Source organism: Asparagus officinalis, chromosome 8, assembly GCF_001876935.1.
Source record: "Asparagus officinalis chromosome 8, Aspof.V1, whole genome shotgun sequence".
Lineage (NCBI taxonomy): Eukaryota > Viridiplantae > Streptophyta > Magnoliopsida > Asparagales > Asparagaceae > Asparagus > Asparagus officinalis.
Genome location: NC_033801.1, coordinates 87,948,140 through 87,966,031, shown reverse-complemented (window position 1 = coordinate 87,966,031; position 17,892 = coordinate 87,948,140). Strand labels below are relative to the sequence as shown.

The following is a 17,892-nucleotide window of genomic DNA, read 5'->3' as shown; positions in this document are numbered from 1 at the left end:
TGGCAAATGCGACCAAAGATTCTAGAAGATGTATCATCTTCAAATCGCCTAGGAACTCTCTGTTGCAATTGGACCTTTGCAACATCATACGCATATTCAATTAATAGTAATTATAATGAAAAGCTTTTACCAACCTTTGAATTCTTTCCCTTGCGTCTTTGCATGGGACACGTGCTTGCTTGATGGCAGAGAAATTGAGGGAATAATAAGATGGAGCACAAGCTTGCTGTAGCGTATACCTAAAACTTCCTAGTTAGTTTAGCGTGCCTTCCCAATAAATCCTTGCTCTTGTCACTTATGCCTCTCTGTACATCTTGATTTTTAACAGCGAAATAGGTATAAGAGGCATTAATCACGCTTCTCTTGACCAACAGCTTTTATTTTTATAATAAAGACAGATACCACAAAGTTTCAAACAAAAGCAAATCATACGTGAGTAACCAAACAGTAAGGCTTCAAAGGTAGAATAAGACGCATGAAAGAAAAATAAATGCATGGGTTTTTCTTTTTTAACTTAACTATACTACAGACATTGGAACATGTTTGGTTTCTACAAAATGCTTCCGATGAAGGCGATAATAACAATTTAGTGCCCTCCTGGATTTCTGTTCCATGACAAATATGATGGATCCCCAAGTTGCCTGCAAATTTTGAAAGTGAAGTCAGGGAAAGCATATCACTCTCTTTAAAAACTTATGAAAGATACCTTGGTAAACAATAATAAAGTTTGGAAGAAAAATCATAATTCTGGAAGATTGACTAAGATAACCGTAGGCTCCTCCTTCAAGCCTACTCCATAAAAGCGAAAGAGTAATCTCCCATAAAAAACGAATACTTGGCAATTACATGACAACACTTTCTATTGACTTTGGGTAGCACAAACCCTCATTAGAATGGCAACATACAGCTAATTTCTTGCTCATATCATGAAAATAATGTTGTCTTTCTTAGCTTGTTGAACATTACAAATTACTCTGAAATTCACCTCAATCTCAAATTCTTGCAGACTTTTTTCATTCAGTTGTTTACCTCAGTAATTTGCAAAGACTTCCAAATTTAACATTTTCGTAACTCCACATTTAGCAACTAGGTGATGGTGTTGGATTGTTTTTTTCCCAAAATTTTCAAACCCAGACTTACAAAACTTATTACGTTCGGTTCAGTTAGGAGGTTGGGCCTCTGCAGTGGAGAAGAATGGGGTGAAAGGTGAAGAAAAATCATATAATTCATAAGAAAATAATTCACATAAAGATCTGTCTAAGAAACTTGGTGCCGAAATCCTAATTCACAAAAGTTCATAGAACAGCTTCAAATGGAAAAGCCTAAATTTCTTTCAAAAAGTAGCTGTAAATTCTTGTATCAAATTAGTTGCACTTCATCATATGGCAATACGACGTAGACACACCAAATAAATAAAACAAAATTTTGGAGGTAAACATCTGTACTAATTGGGTTCATATGAAATTAATAGTGGTTTCTATATTTTCTTAAAAAAAAAGCCATTATAGCCTTTCTTTTCTTAAAACTGCCTGTCTATTCTGAAGACTGGTCTGATTAAGACCATCTTATTGTTTTATTTCTGACCTTTTAAACATCTTACAACTTCCTCACCTAATTTTTATTTACATGTTCATCGATTAAAATAATCCACAGTTTTTCTAGGTTAGTGTTAGGCTTAAATAATGCAACAAATGGTGAAGCATGGATAAAAATATTTTACCTAGCTAATAAACTTCATAAGGGTATTTCACAACTTTCTAAATGAAAACATAACATTCGATTTTTAAATGAAAACAGAACATTCGATTTTTCTTCCTAGTTGATCCGGATTTGGTTGATTTCTTTTTTATTTTTTAAGGGCGTTCAATGACTTTCGATGATCTTAAAATTGCTATTTTATTTTTATCTGAAATCAAAACAGTCACTTTAGACCTCATGATGTTCTTATAGAAGAAAAAAAACTCACCTTGGGTATAGCAAATATATCATGGTAAAGGATAGAGCCAGAAAAAAACAAAGTCCACCAACACTAAGATAAGCAATGCCGAGGAAGTCGTTCTTTCCACCTATCCATGTTGTCGTTGAAAGAACCACCTTCTTCTTACCCCCAAAAGTATAGGTATTGTAATTATTTTGAAGATAGACAGCTATGGTGTCATTTTCTTTGAGATTTGTCTCTATCCTCCCATACAACTTCCTAAATGTTGGAAGTGCTGCAGTTCGCATCCATACAATAAGATCTTCTTGTTCATTTAACTGACAATATATGAAAAAGGTATTAGATAAACGATAAACTTGATTTATATTATTCTCACCTGTAAGAAATATGATTGACATAAGTTGATAAATGTTAATGAAACTCGTCAAATGTTAGAGAAAGCCGCGCATATCAAACAATGATAAGTCTATAGTTAGTCTCTTGACTTTTCTTTCATGTATAATTCATGAAATTCTTGATACTTGAAAAGCGTGTAATAGATGGATTGATGATAGATGCTTAAGAGGATAGTTCACCTCTTTGAGCAACATGTAGATGATGAAAGTATGGCTTAGAAATTTCGCAGAGGATATAAGGTAATAAGTAGCATATAAAATTTCAACAGAAAGCACAAGAGGAAATTTTTCATAAGCTGGTTGCTCCTAAATTAACACTTTCCTACTTATTCCATAAATAAGCAACAAAGCTAGTGAAACTAGTGGGGTTTGCATTCAGCAGCTCCAGAACTCGGATCATGTCAGCAGTATAGTCTAGCTATATCAGAAAAGTTTTGAGATATTATTATATTACAAATATGTTCATATACAATATATTCCAATAGAACTGTGTACTTAGGAACATGGAATGCAGCCTAGAAAAGTTTTTAAAGTTCAGGATTTATGCGCCAGGAAATGTCTTTCTTGTTCCCACAATACTAGTTAAGCAGTAAATCTATGCTTTCTATGCTGAGTTAGCACATCAACAGTTTGTTAAGCAATAGAAAACTTACAGACTTGCTAGGATCAAGTTTTCCACCGCCTATTAAAGCCCCATTTTGGAAGTTCTTGGGATAGACATCTTTTCCAAATTTGTGATCCCTGTCACTCTTCCAGGAAATGTCTTTCTTGTTCACTTCTAATTGTTCATTCCCACGAGTGAAGCTATAGGTGTCATTGAATAAACTCCAAGCGATGAGACCACAAGGAACAATTGGAGACCCATTTGCAGTGGTCTCCTCAGGAACACAACCACTTGTCGTATTAGCTTTCCGAGCATCACGCAATTGCACATCATTTCGGCTCTTCACATACCTATATTCCAATTGGTCTGTCAAGTGACTAAGCAAAACTTCTACCTTTAAATAAAGGGTTGATAAATAAGAGCAAGTAGCAGGTACAAGAATGTGTAGATAAATGTGTTAGAACATGGACAAGTAATAACAGAGTACGCACAATCTGAATAATGAAAAAGGAAAGTAGCTCAGGGTTTGCATGCATTGAGCATAAAGCAACGCAGAAGCCAAAATGAAAGTGTGGGTAGGAAAATACAAAAGTATGAAAAGATATAAGATATTAAGGGAAAAGAGGAAAGCCCTAGTAAAAAGGTTGCTAACTTTGTGCTAAAAGATAGAGAAGAGAGAGACTTTAAGATATCATGGATAGAAATTGCATATAGGATCTGAAAAAAGGCTTATAGAGACACCATATATTGCTCCTACTAGGAATGCTTAGGACAACCTGATAGTTGTCTTTATCATTGTCATAGGTCCCTGCCACTACACCAAAATCATCATCGTATATTTCACATGTTAGCATCCAACACTATGCTTGTAATTTATACTTTGGAAAATAATGACATATAACCATTTATTTTTCAAGGTACAAAAAAAATGCCCTTGTATAAAAGAAACTATCCCTAATAAAAGGTTATGCAAAGGGAAGTCAAATACCAAAGCATGATGACTAATGGTTTATTGCAAATGAGCTGCAATGTTGAAAATAAATAGTTTAACAAATAAATGCATGCGTACTGTTGGCCTCTTTGTTTTGATGATGTTTAACAAACAATTTACCATTAATGTTGTTTGTCTAGTGTTCGTGTATTTCTATTTATTGTAGACAAACAACGAGTTGGAGGTTGGATGGTATTACGCCACAACGATCATATCAAATGGAGGTTGACGGAATAGTGGTTGAAGCAATATAATTCATAGTTGAATATCCAAGTTCATGCTTCATCCGCATGTTTACCAAGAAAAGCTCATTGAAGATCAAGTTGCTTGGGTAAATAGTTTAGGTTTTATATTATGTGTGTTAGATACTCTAAGCTCAATATCATATACACACATACACATTTTAGTGTTATATATATATATATATATAGTTATATATACATATTTGAGTTTTTGGTTTATAGACTTAACAACAATAATATACATCTCTCATCAAGTCTATAATCATTTTACAATGTTTCAAAATAGTGTTTAAGTCTTTTGTCAAAAACATGTATGTTTAGTTTTCATGTTTTTGGACTATTTGAAAAATGATGAGTTTTTACAAATGTGAAGTGCAAATCCAAAAATTCCTTTTGAAACATGTTTATTAATATGTTTATAAACATTTCCCAAAGTTTAATAATTTTTGGAATTTATTTGCTATTTTTAAAGGCACTTCAAAGTTGAGTTTTTCTGTGCACTTCAGGTCTGTGCACGTGTAGTCGACTCACAAAATACAGCGGAGTTGTGATTTTTCTTCTGCTGGGTCGACTCATATAAGTCAACTCATAAGTCGACTTATCAGAGAGTCGTTGCACAGTAACGGCTAGTTTCCAGATTTGATTATTTTAATGTTTTTATGGGATTTTGTTGGATTCTTGGGTTGGTTTCTTCAAACCTATATATACCCTTTTACATTAACTATTTCATACAACTTGAGAGTTTTAAACAAGTTTCAAAAATAAATTAAAAGTTTGTTTAGTTTGTTTTAAGTTTGTGGTTTTTGTTTACAAAGGAGGAAGCTTACGTTATCAATTGAGAGATTCATCCTCAATCTTCTTCATCCTCTCCTTTGTGGTTGTAGAGAAGTTTTTCTAACTATTTTCTCTAGCAATTTTATTATTGATTTTCATATTCTTATTTATTGCTAGTTTGCTAATTGAGTTAGATTTGATTTTATTTCTCTTTGTTTACACACACAACCATTGAGCTTAATATATTTTCATACTTAGTATAATTTGGGTTGTAGGGAGTTGTAACAATTGAGAGTGAACCTAGATTGAGTTCTCATTAATTGTAGAGAACAAATTTATTACATTAAAAGTGTTATAGAGTTTTCGGTTAGCTAGAAAACCGTATTGTGAGGCGTGGAGTGTAGTCATATTGTGAGATTGTGAATGTTGATCGGTGACCGTTGAAAACCGATATTGTGAGGTGTAAACGTTATTCAGGTGAGCGTAGAAAACCCGGTTGTGATAGTGGATTTCTCCCCGGGAGTGGGGAGCGGAGACGTAGGACGGAAGGTCCGAACTTCATGATCATATTGTGTGTTTGCATTGTTTATATTACCAGATAGTTTAGATTGTTTACCCTTGTGTCATTTATATATCATTGCATATATTTCACCATATCTCATTGCTAGGATATATCCCTTTGTTCATATTGTATATTCTTGCTCATAACATATTGTATATCTATCTTGCAAGAATAATTTTTTAATATGTTTTAATTGGCATAAAATCGGATTAGATTAGCACAAAACCCTAATCATCCCCCTCTACGGTCCAATAATTGGTATCAGAGCTTGGTGCTCTTTGATTTAAGGTCTAATCACCTTGAGTTAAAAGATCCAAGTTAGCTTGTTGTGGTAATCTTATTTTGAGCTTTATTGTATCTTGCTTGCATACATATGAATATTATGGACATGCATAGTGCACCTTGTTTAGGTTATGCCATCAATATTGCTCCTAGATTAGATAATTTCTCCTATGCCCAATGATATGTTAGATTTAAGCTATTTGTTAGATCTAAACATTCTGATTTATGGAAAATTATAGATGATGCTTATATTATGTCCACTTCGGAGAAATCTAAGTGGAATAAAAATGATCATCGAATCTTTACAATGAACAAGATTTTGTTAGAATATTTGCTAAATGTTTTTGGTTCATCTATGTCTAACAAGTTTGTTCATTTTGATAATGCTTATAACTTATAGAAATTTATTGAAGCACATCAATGGGACTTGGAGGAAATCCGACATGGTTTGGAGGATTCTTCTCCAAGTGATATTGGAACATCATGCACTCGAGCACTAGGCGATAGCCCTAGTGAGGTTTGCGAGTTCGAATCCATTAATAATTTATCTAATGATGAACTTGCTTATGCTAGTGAAAAATTATTGCATGCTTATAACAAATTGTATAAAGATTTTATTGATTTACAAAACAAGTATGATAATTTGAAATCCGATCATGAGTTGCTAGGCTCCAAATTTGATATCATTGCTAAAGAAAATGTTTCACTTAAAGAAAACAATGATATTTTAAGTTTGGAAAATAAAAAATTGGCCTCATCCATTTATAGTTTAACTCATGAAAGAGATAATACCATGTTAGAAGTAGAAAACATAAAAAATGATACTGCTTCTTTTATATATGAACTATTTATGTTCCACTTCTAATAAAAATGCATATGTGCCTAATGATAATTTGAATCTTGTGAATAAACGCATTTCATCTTTAGATTCAACTTTGAAAACATGCATTGATAATCATAAGAAACTTATGGACAAGTGTGCTAAATCTAGTGCTACAAAATCACCTACACACTATGCACACTTGTATAGCAAAATTTATAAATGTTCCATTTGTTGCCAAAAAGACCATCTAGCTAAATTTTGCTGTGATGCATAAAAATCTAAAAAAGCTAATATCAATGCTTCTTGTGCATCTTATAAGGCTTCTTCATCACATACACATGCACATACTCATCATGTTCATCATAAGCATGCTCATGTATTTAAATATGATTATTGTGATCGTTTTGACCATTTGGCAAAGTTTTGCTTTGATTTGAAAAAGAATTCTAGTTTGTCAAATGCTTCTAGTAGACCACATGTTTTTAAATATGATGTTTGTGATAGGTTTGGACATCTTACAAAATTTTGTTATGATATGCAAAAAGCTTCTAAGTTGCAATATGTTCCAAATAGACCATTGTTTAAGAACGTTTCTCATTTGCAAAATAATTTTAAAAAACAATCTTTATTTGCAAATGATTATTTTAAAAAACAATCTTTATTTGCAAATGATTCCCGTGCACGAGCTAATGGTCCACAAAAACAAATGAATCTCTTTCATTGCACATATTACAATCGAAGGGGTCATTTGAGTGATGATTGTTTTGACCGTGTTAGTACACCACATGCGTCCAGACGGGTTCATAACCCTAGGGCTTTGAGCCTTAATGATAGGGGGCATGTCCCTAAACTTGTCGGCACCAATGGTGTTTGGGAGCTAATACCTTTTTGATTTGTAAACCAAGATTTTTAGCATTTTTTATTTTTTTCTCTTTTCTTGGTTTTGAAAAATGTGCTTTGAAATTTTTGAATAAGAAAATAATATTTCTTTGATCAAATCTTTTGTTTTCATGATTATTAGTTTCGATTTTGATGAGAAGTTTGTGTTTATATAACCCCCGGATTTATTGGGTGTTTATTCTCATATCTTGTTATCGGGTACTTAAAGTCCTTATATGGGTTAGAACAAGCTTAAGAGCTTGATATATTGTTGTCTCTCTTGTATTTTGTCAAAAATTTTGTTTTGATTTGTGCTTTGAATTCATTATATAGCACAAATAGATGATTCAAATTTCAAATATGCTTTATAATGTATTCTATGAGTGGTTTGATCAAGTTCTTTAAAGAAATTTTTCTTTATTGATCAAACATCATTTTTTGGGCTTAAAATTTGATTTATGATTTCATTTGGTTGATTTGTTTTCACTTGAAAACTCTTTTCATGATTCTCATGTTTTTCTTTCTTTTGATTTCATAAATCTATTTTATGCATGATTTTTATGTTAGTGTAATGAGACACTATCTTCATAATGACATATCTATGTGTTCTCTTTGTTCTCTTGTATGTGAGTAATATTTAGCATATTTTTTATTTATGCTTGCTCACATGCTTGCCTTAGCATTCATTTCATGTATCCTATGAGACATTTTGATAGGGTAAGCAATCCCTATATTTGTTTTATACTCATCCATGCTTATAGGTAGTGGGAGCTTTCGCTCTCTTCATTCCTTGGTTTCCTCTTTTTGATGTTGTCAAAGGAAGAGAAATATTATGAGTATATCTTATTTTGGTTATATGCATAATAATTCTAATTTACATATTAATTTTCTTTCATGCATATATCATTTTTGTAAATTATTTGTTATCATCAAAAAGAGGGAGATTATTGGTCTCTTTGTTTTGATGATGTTTAACAAACAATTTACCACTAATAGTGTTTGTCTAGTGTTGGTGTATTTCAATTTATTATAAATAAACGAGTTGGAGGTTGGATGGTATTGCGCTACAACGATCATATCAAATGGAGGTTGGCGGAATAGTGGTTGAAGCAATATAATTCATAGTTGAAGATCTAAGTTCATACTTCATCCGCATGTTTACCAAGAAAAGCTCATTGAAGATCAAGTTACTTGGGTAAATAGTTTAGGTTCTATATTATGTGTGTTAGATACTCTAAGCTCAATATCATATACACACATACACATTTTAGTGTTATATAAATAGTTATATATACATATTTGAGTTTTTGGTTTATGGACTTAACAACAATAATATACATCTCTTATCAAGTCTATATAATCATTTTACAATGTTTTAAAATAGTGTTCAAGTCTTTTGTCAAAAACATGTATGTTTAATTTTTATGTTTTTGGACTATTTTGAAAAATGATGAGCTTTCACAAATGTGAAGTGCAAATCTAAAAATTCCTTTTGTAACATGTTCATTAATATGTTTACAAACATTTCCCAAAGTTTAATAATTTTTGGAATTTATTTGATATTTTTAAAGGCACTTCAAAGTTGAGTTTTTCTGTGCACTTCATGTCTGTGCACGTGTAGTCAACTCATGAGTCGACTCATAAAGCAACTCACGAAATACAACGGAGTTGTGATTTTTCTTCTGTTGGGTCGACTCATATAAATCGACTCATAAGTCGACTTATCAGAGAGTCGTTACACAGTAATGGCTAGTTTTCAGATTTGATTATTTTAATATTTTTATGGAATTTTGTTGGATTCTTGGGCTGGTTTTTTCAAGCCTATATATACCCCTTTACATTAACTATTTCATACAACTTGAGAGAGTTTTAAACACGTTTTTAAAATAAATTAAAAGTTTGTTTTAAGTTTGGGGTTTTAGTTTACAAAGGAGAAAGCTTACGTTGTCAATTGAGGGATTCATCCTCAATCTTCTTCATCCTCTCCTTTGTGGTTATAGAGAAGTTTTTCTAACTATTTTCTCTAGCAATTTTATTATTGATTTTCATATTCTTATTTATTGCTAGTAGAGAAGTTTTTCTAACTATTTTCTCTAGCAATTTTATTATTGATTTTCATATTCTTATTTATTGCTAGTTTGCTAATTGAGTTAGATTTGATTTTATTTCTCTTTGTTTACACACACAACCATTGAGCTTAATGTATTTTCATACTTAGTATAATTTGGGTTGTAGGGAGTTGTAATAATTGAGAGTGAACCTAGATTGAGTTCTCATTTATTATAGAGAACAAATTTATTACATTAAAAGTGTTATAGAGTTTTCGGTTAGCTAGAAAACCGTATTGTGAGGCGTGGAGTGTAGTCACATTGTGAGATTGTGAACGTTGATCGGTGACCGTTAAAAACCGATATTGTGAGGTGTAAACGTTATTCGGGTGAGCGTAGAAAACCCGGTTGTGATAGTGGATTTCTCCCCGGGAGTAGGGAACGGAGACGTAGGACAGAAGATCCGAACTCCATGTTCATATTGTGTGTTTGCATTGTTTATATTGTCCCATCTAGTTTAGATTGTTTACCCTTGTGTCATTTATATATCCTTACATATATTTCACCATATATCTCATTGCTAGGATATATCTCTTTGTTCATATTGCATATTCTTGCTCATAACATATTGTATATCTATCTTGCAAGAATAATTTTTTAATAAGTTTTAATTGGTATAAAATCGGATTAGATTAGCACAAACCCTAATCATCCCCCTCTAGGATCCAACACATACCTCCTGTGATTTTGGTAGAAGTTATCAAGCTGATAGTACACATGAATAGGTCTATTCATATCCTTTGGCACTTGGAAGATTCTGCTGCAATCTTTGTTACTTGTTGGATCCTGTATATAGGCCAACTTAGAAGCTCTATCAGTAGCACTGCTTGGTAAGCACTGTTCCTCATATCGATAAACAATTTCCACAACCTTGAAGAAAAGGAAAACGTTCTTATAAGAAAATATAAAATAAATGTAATTATCACATAATATTAGATGTTTGGAAAACAGAATCTGTTAAATATGGACATACATCATTGGAAGCAATCAGTGAGATGATGCCAATGGGGATAAAGATAGTGCCAATGATTGCAAACACTGAAATCACCTATAGAAAATGGACATCATTATTATTAAGTGGCATGGGTATTACTTAGTTGGCACTTACAACCCATTATTAGAGAAACATACCCATTGCGGAGTAAGAATTGGCTTGCAAGCTGGAAGCTCTTGTTGAGTAAACTTTGAATCTGAAAGGCAAGGGAAAGCACTTTTATTTAATTAATTCCCACTAAAAAAGCACCTTGAGAAATAATATATTGTCATCTGAAACAAAACCAAATCAGAAAGTAAAGCCAAAAAAATCAATCTGATCTGATATAGTATCAGGTGTAAATACAACAATTCCAAGAGAAAAAAAGGAGGGAAAGGATTACCTAACCTGAGCATCAAAAGCCAAAAGCAGGACAGGAATGTGATTAAGGAGACTTAGGCTCTTCTATTTAAAGTAAAAAAGAAATAATTTGCAGCAAACTGTGTAAGTCTAGTTCTAAGTGGCTCAACCATTGACGTCCTTCTTTTACTTTACTTCCCTAGCATCTAAATAAAGGTAGAAGCAATCCATAATTCTGAAAGGAGAATACACATGACAATCAAGTGAATAGGAGGTAACAGAAGATACTCTAAATAAGATAACCATACGGGGGATCCTTGGAAGCTACACTATATTACGAGGGGAATATTAGAACAAGCATATAATAAGTATATATAACCAAAAAAAAAGACAATGTAAGGGGTTTTGGAGATAGCTCCATAAAGTATACCAACAATAAAAGGTCAAACTTGGGAAGACCAATCATAAACAAGAACTCATATTAAAACCTACAAAGTAATCAAACAGATACGACCAATAGAAGAGACCTTTTAGGGAATCTTCATGTAGACAGCACAATGGTTCAAAAGAAAATTTTGAAGCTAAAAAACACAGAAGGTTGAGGTTTAAGAGCCAAGTGAGTCAAAAAAAAAACAGAAAATAAATCTACTCTTAGGGGCTGTTTGGTTGGTTTCTAAAAACCAAGAATAGGAATTGGGTCATGGAAATCTCAAAAACATCAATTTCCTCCATTTCCATCCCTAAAACTCACCACAACATCCAATAATATATTATTTTCATCTAACAAATCATCCACTTTATCCAATAAAATATTATTTTCATCCATCAACTCATCTCATATCATCTCCTAAAAAAACCAAACACAAGAAATGGTCACATCATCCAACTCATCTCATCTCATCTTTAAAAATCACCCACATCATCCAATAATATGGTGACAACTCATCTCATCTCATTAACATTTCATTTCCTCTCATTTCCTCAAAAAAACCAAGGAAATTGATTTCCTTAAGTATGGGTCACATCATCCAATAATATAATGACAACTCATCTCATCTCATCTCATCTCTTATTTTTAAGAATGCAGGAGCTGCCTGATGAGTGATGTATCCGCAGTGAACGCTCTCATGCTCCTCCGTCAAGCGCCACGACATTTCCCGTGTCACAGCCTGACGCCGAAGCTCAGTCAACGAACGGTGCCGAGGAATCTTCGACAAATATATGAAACCACTGCCAGTCTTATGAAGCCACTGCTCAGCATCAATAAACACGGCATCCGGATCATAATATAATGACAACTCATCTCATCTCATCTCATCTCTTATTTTTAAGAATGAACCAAACACAAGAGAAAAACCTATTATAGAAAATATGTTTCTTATAATTCATTTCCTTATTTTTTTTAACCAACCAAACAACCTCAAAACAAGTTTTCTTAAAAAATCACCCACATCATCCAATAATATGGTGACAACTCATCTCATCTCATCTCCTATTATATGATTTCCTTTTTTTTTTAGCCAACCAAACAACCATAAAACAATTTTTTTAAGAAATAAGTTTCCTATTCTTTGGTTTCCTTCTTTTTTTAGCCAAACAAATAGGCCCTTAATGGAAAAAGACATAATTTACCTAGGGATATCTAACATACAAGGACTAGCTATTGTCGGGTCTATTTAGTCCCACACCGACCAAATGTGGAGTCATTAGAAGTTTAAATTTGATTTAGGTTCCTTCCCTCTAACAACTAGATTTTAGGGTTCAGTTTTCCTAGATATTTCACAATGGTTAATCCCATTCATCCGGAACTAGTCTAACACAAAGCCAAAAGGGTGACAATGGGACTGCAGTGTTCGACAACGACTAAACTAGTTCAGAGCTAGCATGCATGGGCACCGGGAATTAAGCGGTGGTATGCTCGGATAACTAGTGCAAAGACAGTCTGCCTGGGCACTAGGAATGTCGAAGTGTGTTGGCATGCTAGGGTTTATTTAGAATCACATTGGCTAACCGGAGAGCCAATTGTGGGTATACAAGAGATTTGGGTTACCTCCAAACAACTAGGTCTTGTAGGTGAGCTCTCCTTTATCTCTTACAGCTATCTAAAAAAAAATTATAACAGAGAAAGTGATAAACACAGCAATCTCATAAAAAATCACGCAAACAAGATACAAATTTAACAATAAAGGCCCAAACCCCACAACAAACATGCAAGCAAGAGATAAAGTACAGCTTTTGAAAAGAAATTTTACCTCAGCGTCCCTTGAGACATAAAAGCAATCAGGGCTCAAAAAAAATTCTACGGAAGACCCATCAAAAATACTGGACAAGCAATAGAAATTTGAAACTCTTCACAAATACAAGATCCGAGGGAAAATTTTGCCCCATCAACAAGAAAATCAGAGGCATCAAAACACAATGTAGCACAACTCAGGTCCAAATCATAAAGCAAAAAAATTTCAATCTCGACGCAATTGAAAAACTACGAGATACCCATTAAAATTAGACACATGGAAATCAAAATCCCACAAAAAATAGAAGAAATTTGGGTAAAACATCTCACATTTGGGCCTCTTGTTCTTCCTCATGACGGTCATTTCCCCTGCTCCCGAGTTCAATCCAGCTGAATTGTTCATTTTCCCTTCAGAAAACCACAAAAAGCTTCGATCTCTATTAAAAACTAAATAATTCCAAAACCTATGATTCCTCTTTCTTCTACATCTCTCGTTTATGAAAATTTCTCCTTTTCTTGTAGAAAACGTAGGTTTTTTTCTCTCTCCCTTTCTCTTCTTCCAGGGTTTGATTGAAGAATGAGAAAGGGAGGAGAGAGAATGGAAAGAGCTTTTTTCAACTTTGGCAAGTATTCGAGGAGAAGAAATAGGGCGGAAAATAGGACAATTTTAGGGATTTAGCGCGGTAATGTAGATATATAGATATAGAGATGGAGGGCTAGGATTCGACCCGGATTAGAGATTTTTTTTTTTAACAATTTTTCAAAACAGCCCATTTCATTTTTTTATTTTTAAAATCGACCGATTTTTTTTATTTATCAAAACCGATCCGTTTTTTGCCACGTCAGCCTAATCACCATCCTAAATAGTCGGGGTTGTCAACCCCGACTATTTAGGATATAAAATTTTAGGGTTTTAGGCTTCTAATTGAGGTTTAACGCACTCCTAAATAGTCGGGGTTGGCAACCCCGACTATTTAGGAGGGTGATTAGGCTGACGTGGCAAAAAACGGGTCGGTTTTGGTAAATAAAAAAATCGGTCGATTTTAAAAATAAAATGGGGTTGTTTTGAAAAATTGTTCTTTTTTTCTTAAAATGAGAAAAATGTCACCGAGGACGCAGTTTAGTTCTCTGTAGCGAGTTTTCCCCATCTCACTGCATTCCTCTAAAGATTGTCCCCATCTCATCCATTCCTCAAACGATTGTAAGATTGAAAAAAGAGTGATGCAAAAGTTACCAGTGCACAATAGTCAAAATTATACTATTTAAAATTTTAATTCACGGAGAATTAGAGTACTAGAAAGATAGATCTAAGCGCGTTCTTGAAACGTATAAGAAACTAATAATGAGAGTGTAGAGTGATTTGAGTAGAGATTTGTTATAAAAACAAAAGGCTAATGCAAGAGGGAAGAATGAGAGAAAGAGACTAATAGTATTAAATAGAAAGTAGATAACAATATAAAAAGATAATAAAGACAAAATCAAATCAAAACAATAAAGGAAGAAAAAAAATGGAGGAAATCAAGAGAGGGGAATAGTTACCAGTGCACAATAGTCAAAATTATACTATTTAAAATTTTAATTCACGGAGAATTAGAGTACTAGAAAGATAGATCTAAGCGGGTTCTTGAAACGTATAAGAAACTAATAATGAGAGTGTAGAGTGATTTGAGTAGAGATTTGTTATAAAAACAAAAGGCTAATGCAAGAGGGAAGAATGAGAGAAAGACACTAATAGTATTAAATAGAAAGCAGATTACAATATAAAAAGATAATAAAGGCAAAATCAAATCAAAACAATAAAGGAAGAAAAAAATGGAGGAAATCAAGAGAGGGGAATAGGAATATAGGATCGAATCCACTAGTTAGTTTCAATTTACATTTAACAATTATTCTCCTTTTATTTACATATTACTTTAGAGTTCTTAAGCATAGCCTATCCAATTACCCAAAACAAACATAACCTATCAAATTCACATCCAAGCAATATTATCACTCATGAAAAATGAATAAACAATACATTATAATTCTAGAATTAAATAAGGATAACCTATCAAACTGTTAGATATAGGTGCCCTGCAGGCAATAATTGTATATTGTAACAGGACCTATATGAATATAACATCCTTATTCTAAATAATAGTATGCTATTTTGGTCAGATTTATCTGGTATTTTTTAAATACAGATAAAGTCCTTAGAATGATACTAGACTATCAGACATTTCGGATATGATCGTAATGAAGAGATCTGATTTGTCGCTAACGTATATTCTAAAATGTTCCTAGTCGATGAAGTGTTGAAATGGGACATCATCACTTTGGTAAGACTAGTGTATACTTTATTTCTTCTTTGGAAGGACGATGATCCATCTCTTAGATCATTGATGTGAGACATCAAGATATAGTATACAGGTGACTCATTAGTGAATGAGTTGACTGAACGACTCACTGAGAACATCTAGTTGGTAATTATACTTAACTGTCAAATAGTAGTTCTCAAGTGATATAGTACAAAGTAGTCTCTTGACCTGAGGCATGAGTACAATATCTTACATGTCAGTATAGGTGTACTTAGACTTTTACCTAACCACAGTTCTTTTCAAATTGTGCATAACGGTTCTTGTTGGGTACATCCCGAGGCATAAGTAGATATTGAGATGCTAATACGGGATTCGTCTCTCCTAGTATAGGGGGTTAATGTCATAAGATTGTATGATATAACTATAACCTGGAAATCCTTGGCCGAGGTAAATAAGATAAACTGATTGTCAGTTTGATCTTATAGGTTATGAGTTTAATATCTACAAACACTAATTAAGCAATTAGGGTTTGACAGTTTTTCATACCCTAGGGTACGGCATTATCACTGAGTGGTCCTGATAAAATTGTGTAAGCATCTTGCAGACATTTATCACAACTTATACCCGGATAGTCTTCATGTGTAGCTAGCACATCTGTTGTACTTGTGGATATGATCCACTGCCGAGTTCTTAAGTTGGGCCCTAAAGTCACACCAAGCGCGTACTTGAATCCTATGAAACACAATTTATAGAGTGATGCGTATGATTGATACGCATATATGATTTTACCGGATACACATAAACGGTTATGTATATTGATAAAATTGGAATGCTATGTGCTTAGAAAATAAATTCTAGTATTTATTCCTATAAAGTTAACTTTTAGTCAACTAGTTGACTTTTTGGTCAACAGTTGACTTTTGGTCAACTCATTGACTTTTTGGTCATATGATGACTTATTAATCAATGATTGGAAAATTACAAAATATCGTATTTATGAAATACAATATTGATTTGGTATTCTCATTTATGAAATACACATACCATGTATAATGAGTCATGACATGAGTCATTTAGTGGTATGGTTTGAGCACATGGTTTATTAGCACATGGTTTTGAAATGTAATGATTCGTTTGAAATGTAATGATTCATAAGATGATTTATTACATGACTCACTAGATTAATCATTGATATTTGATGATTCATTGCATGACTCATAGGATGAGTCATTCATGTCATGAACACATTTCACTCTATAAATATGAGCTCTCTTTCTTATGGAAAGGCTAATTAAAAATTAGTTAAGTGGTTTTTTTTCCATAAGAGAATAAAAGAGAGCTCTCCTCTTACTAAATTCTAGCAATCTTGAGTAAGAGGAAGTAGTAGGATTTTATAGTATCCCCGGGTGGATATTTTACCTTGTGTCTCAAAAAGACTCTGATTTTATCAAGCCCACTTGAAGACTTGAAGATCCAGTACGATGAGATTTTCTACTACAAGGAGCAAGAGCTAAGGGTTGTTCGATCTTTCATCGAATCACGCTTCGAAAGTATGACTTTCTAACTCTTGAATGCTCTCTTTAATATAGGTATTATGTTAGATTTAATTAGGATGGTCCCATTATGTATTTCATGCTCTCTACATGCATATCATAATTATACATATAGTCTTCTGTTGCGTATTTTGCATGTATTTAGCATGAATTTCCTTCATGGTATCAGAGACATGGTTCCATCTAATTAAATCTTAACATGCATATCTAACTCATAGAGGACTTTGTTCTTGCTTCTAATTTCTAGTTTAGATGAAACTAGTTAATTAATTCAAGTTATTTTGTAAAATAATTAATTACAACTTGTGTAGTTGTATGTTAGAAGCTGGTTAGTCATATTTGAGTTTGGATAATCCTTATGCTATCTAGTTTCCAATATGTTGCATAACTAGATAGATGCATATTTCTTAATGTTGATTAAGTTATATGATTTATCATCTTGCGTGGATGTTATGTTTATGGATGGTAGTGGACAACTATTCTCTTGCATGTTTTGTATTAATGTAATAAAGTTAGAAATGTAATAATTATTTACGACCTCTTCCCTCCCCGAGCATGGGCTACGCCTACGGGTTTAGGCACTTGCTCACCGATCATGGGCTACGTCTACGGGTATAGGCCCTTGTTCGGGTGTGGGGGGGATATGGTTGCTTAGTTTAGTTATTTCATTTATAGCTTTTTGCTTTACATTTAATGCAATATTATTACTCATCCTACGAGATGGTTTTTCCATTATAAATGGGGCTTGCCTGTCCTATGTTTATATGATTGTAATAATACAGAGTTTGCAAGGGAGCAAGCACCGCAAAGAGTTGCATATGGCTTGCTAAAATGTAATTAGTGTAGTTGCATTTTATTTTCTTTAGTTGTCCACTAC

At 33.1% G+C, this 17,892-nt stretch overlaps 1 protein-coding gene across 1 annotated transcript; it reads right to left on the bottom strand.

The window, feature by feature from the left end:
• Positions 359-13,828, bottom strand: LOC109820568 (ALA-interacting subunit 1-like). Its single transcript, XM_020386724.1, has 7 exons — positions 13,496-13,828; positions 10,731-10,789; positions 10,573-10,647; positions 10,276-10,469; positions 2,988-3,288; positions 1,967-2,256; positions 359-641 (listed from the first exon to the last, which is right to left on the bottom strand). Exons 1-7 carry the CDS (start codon positions 13,566-13,568, stop codon positions 587-589), a joined length of 1,047 nt encoding a protein of 348 aa, XP_020242313.1. The 5' UTR covers positions 13,569-13,828; the 3' UTR covers positions 359-586.

Coding starts and splice junctions, on each gene's coding strand:
- LOC109820568 (XM_020386724.1), bottom strand. CDS start 13,568: ATGAACAATTCAGCTGGATTGAACTCGGGAGCAGGGGAAATGACCGTC. Junction 3,289..10,275: donor TTCTACCAAAATCACAGGAG/GTATGTGTTGGA, acceptor ATTGGAATATAG/GTATGTGAAGAGCCGAAATG. Junction 642..1,966: donor ATATATTTGCTATACCCAAG/GTGAGTTTTTTT, acceptor CAAAATTTGCAG/GCAACTTGGGGATCCATCAT.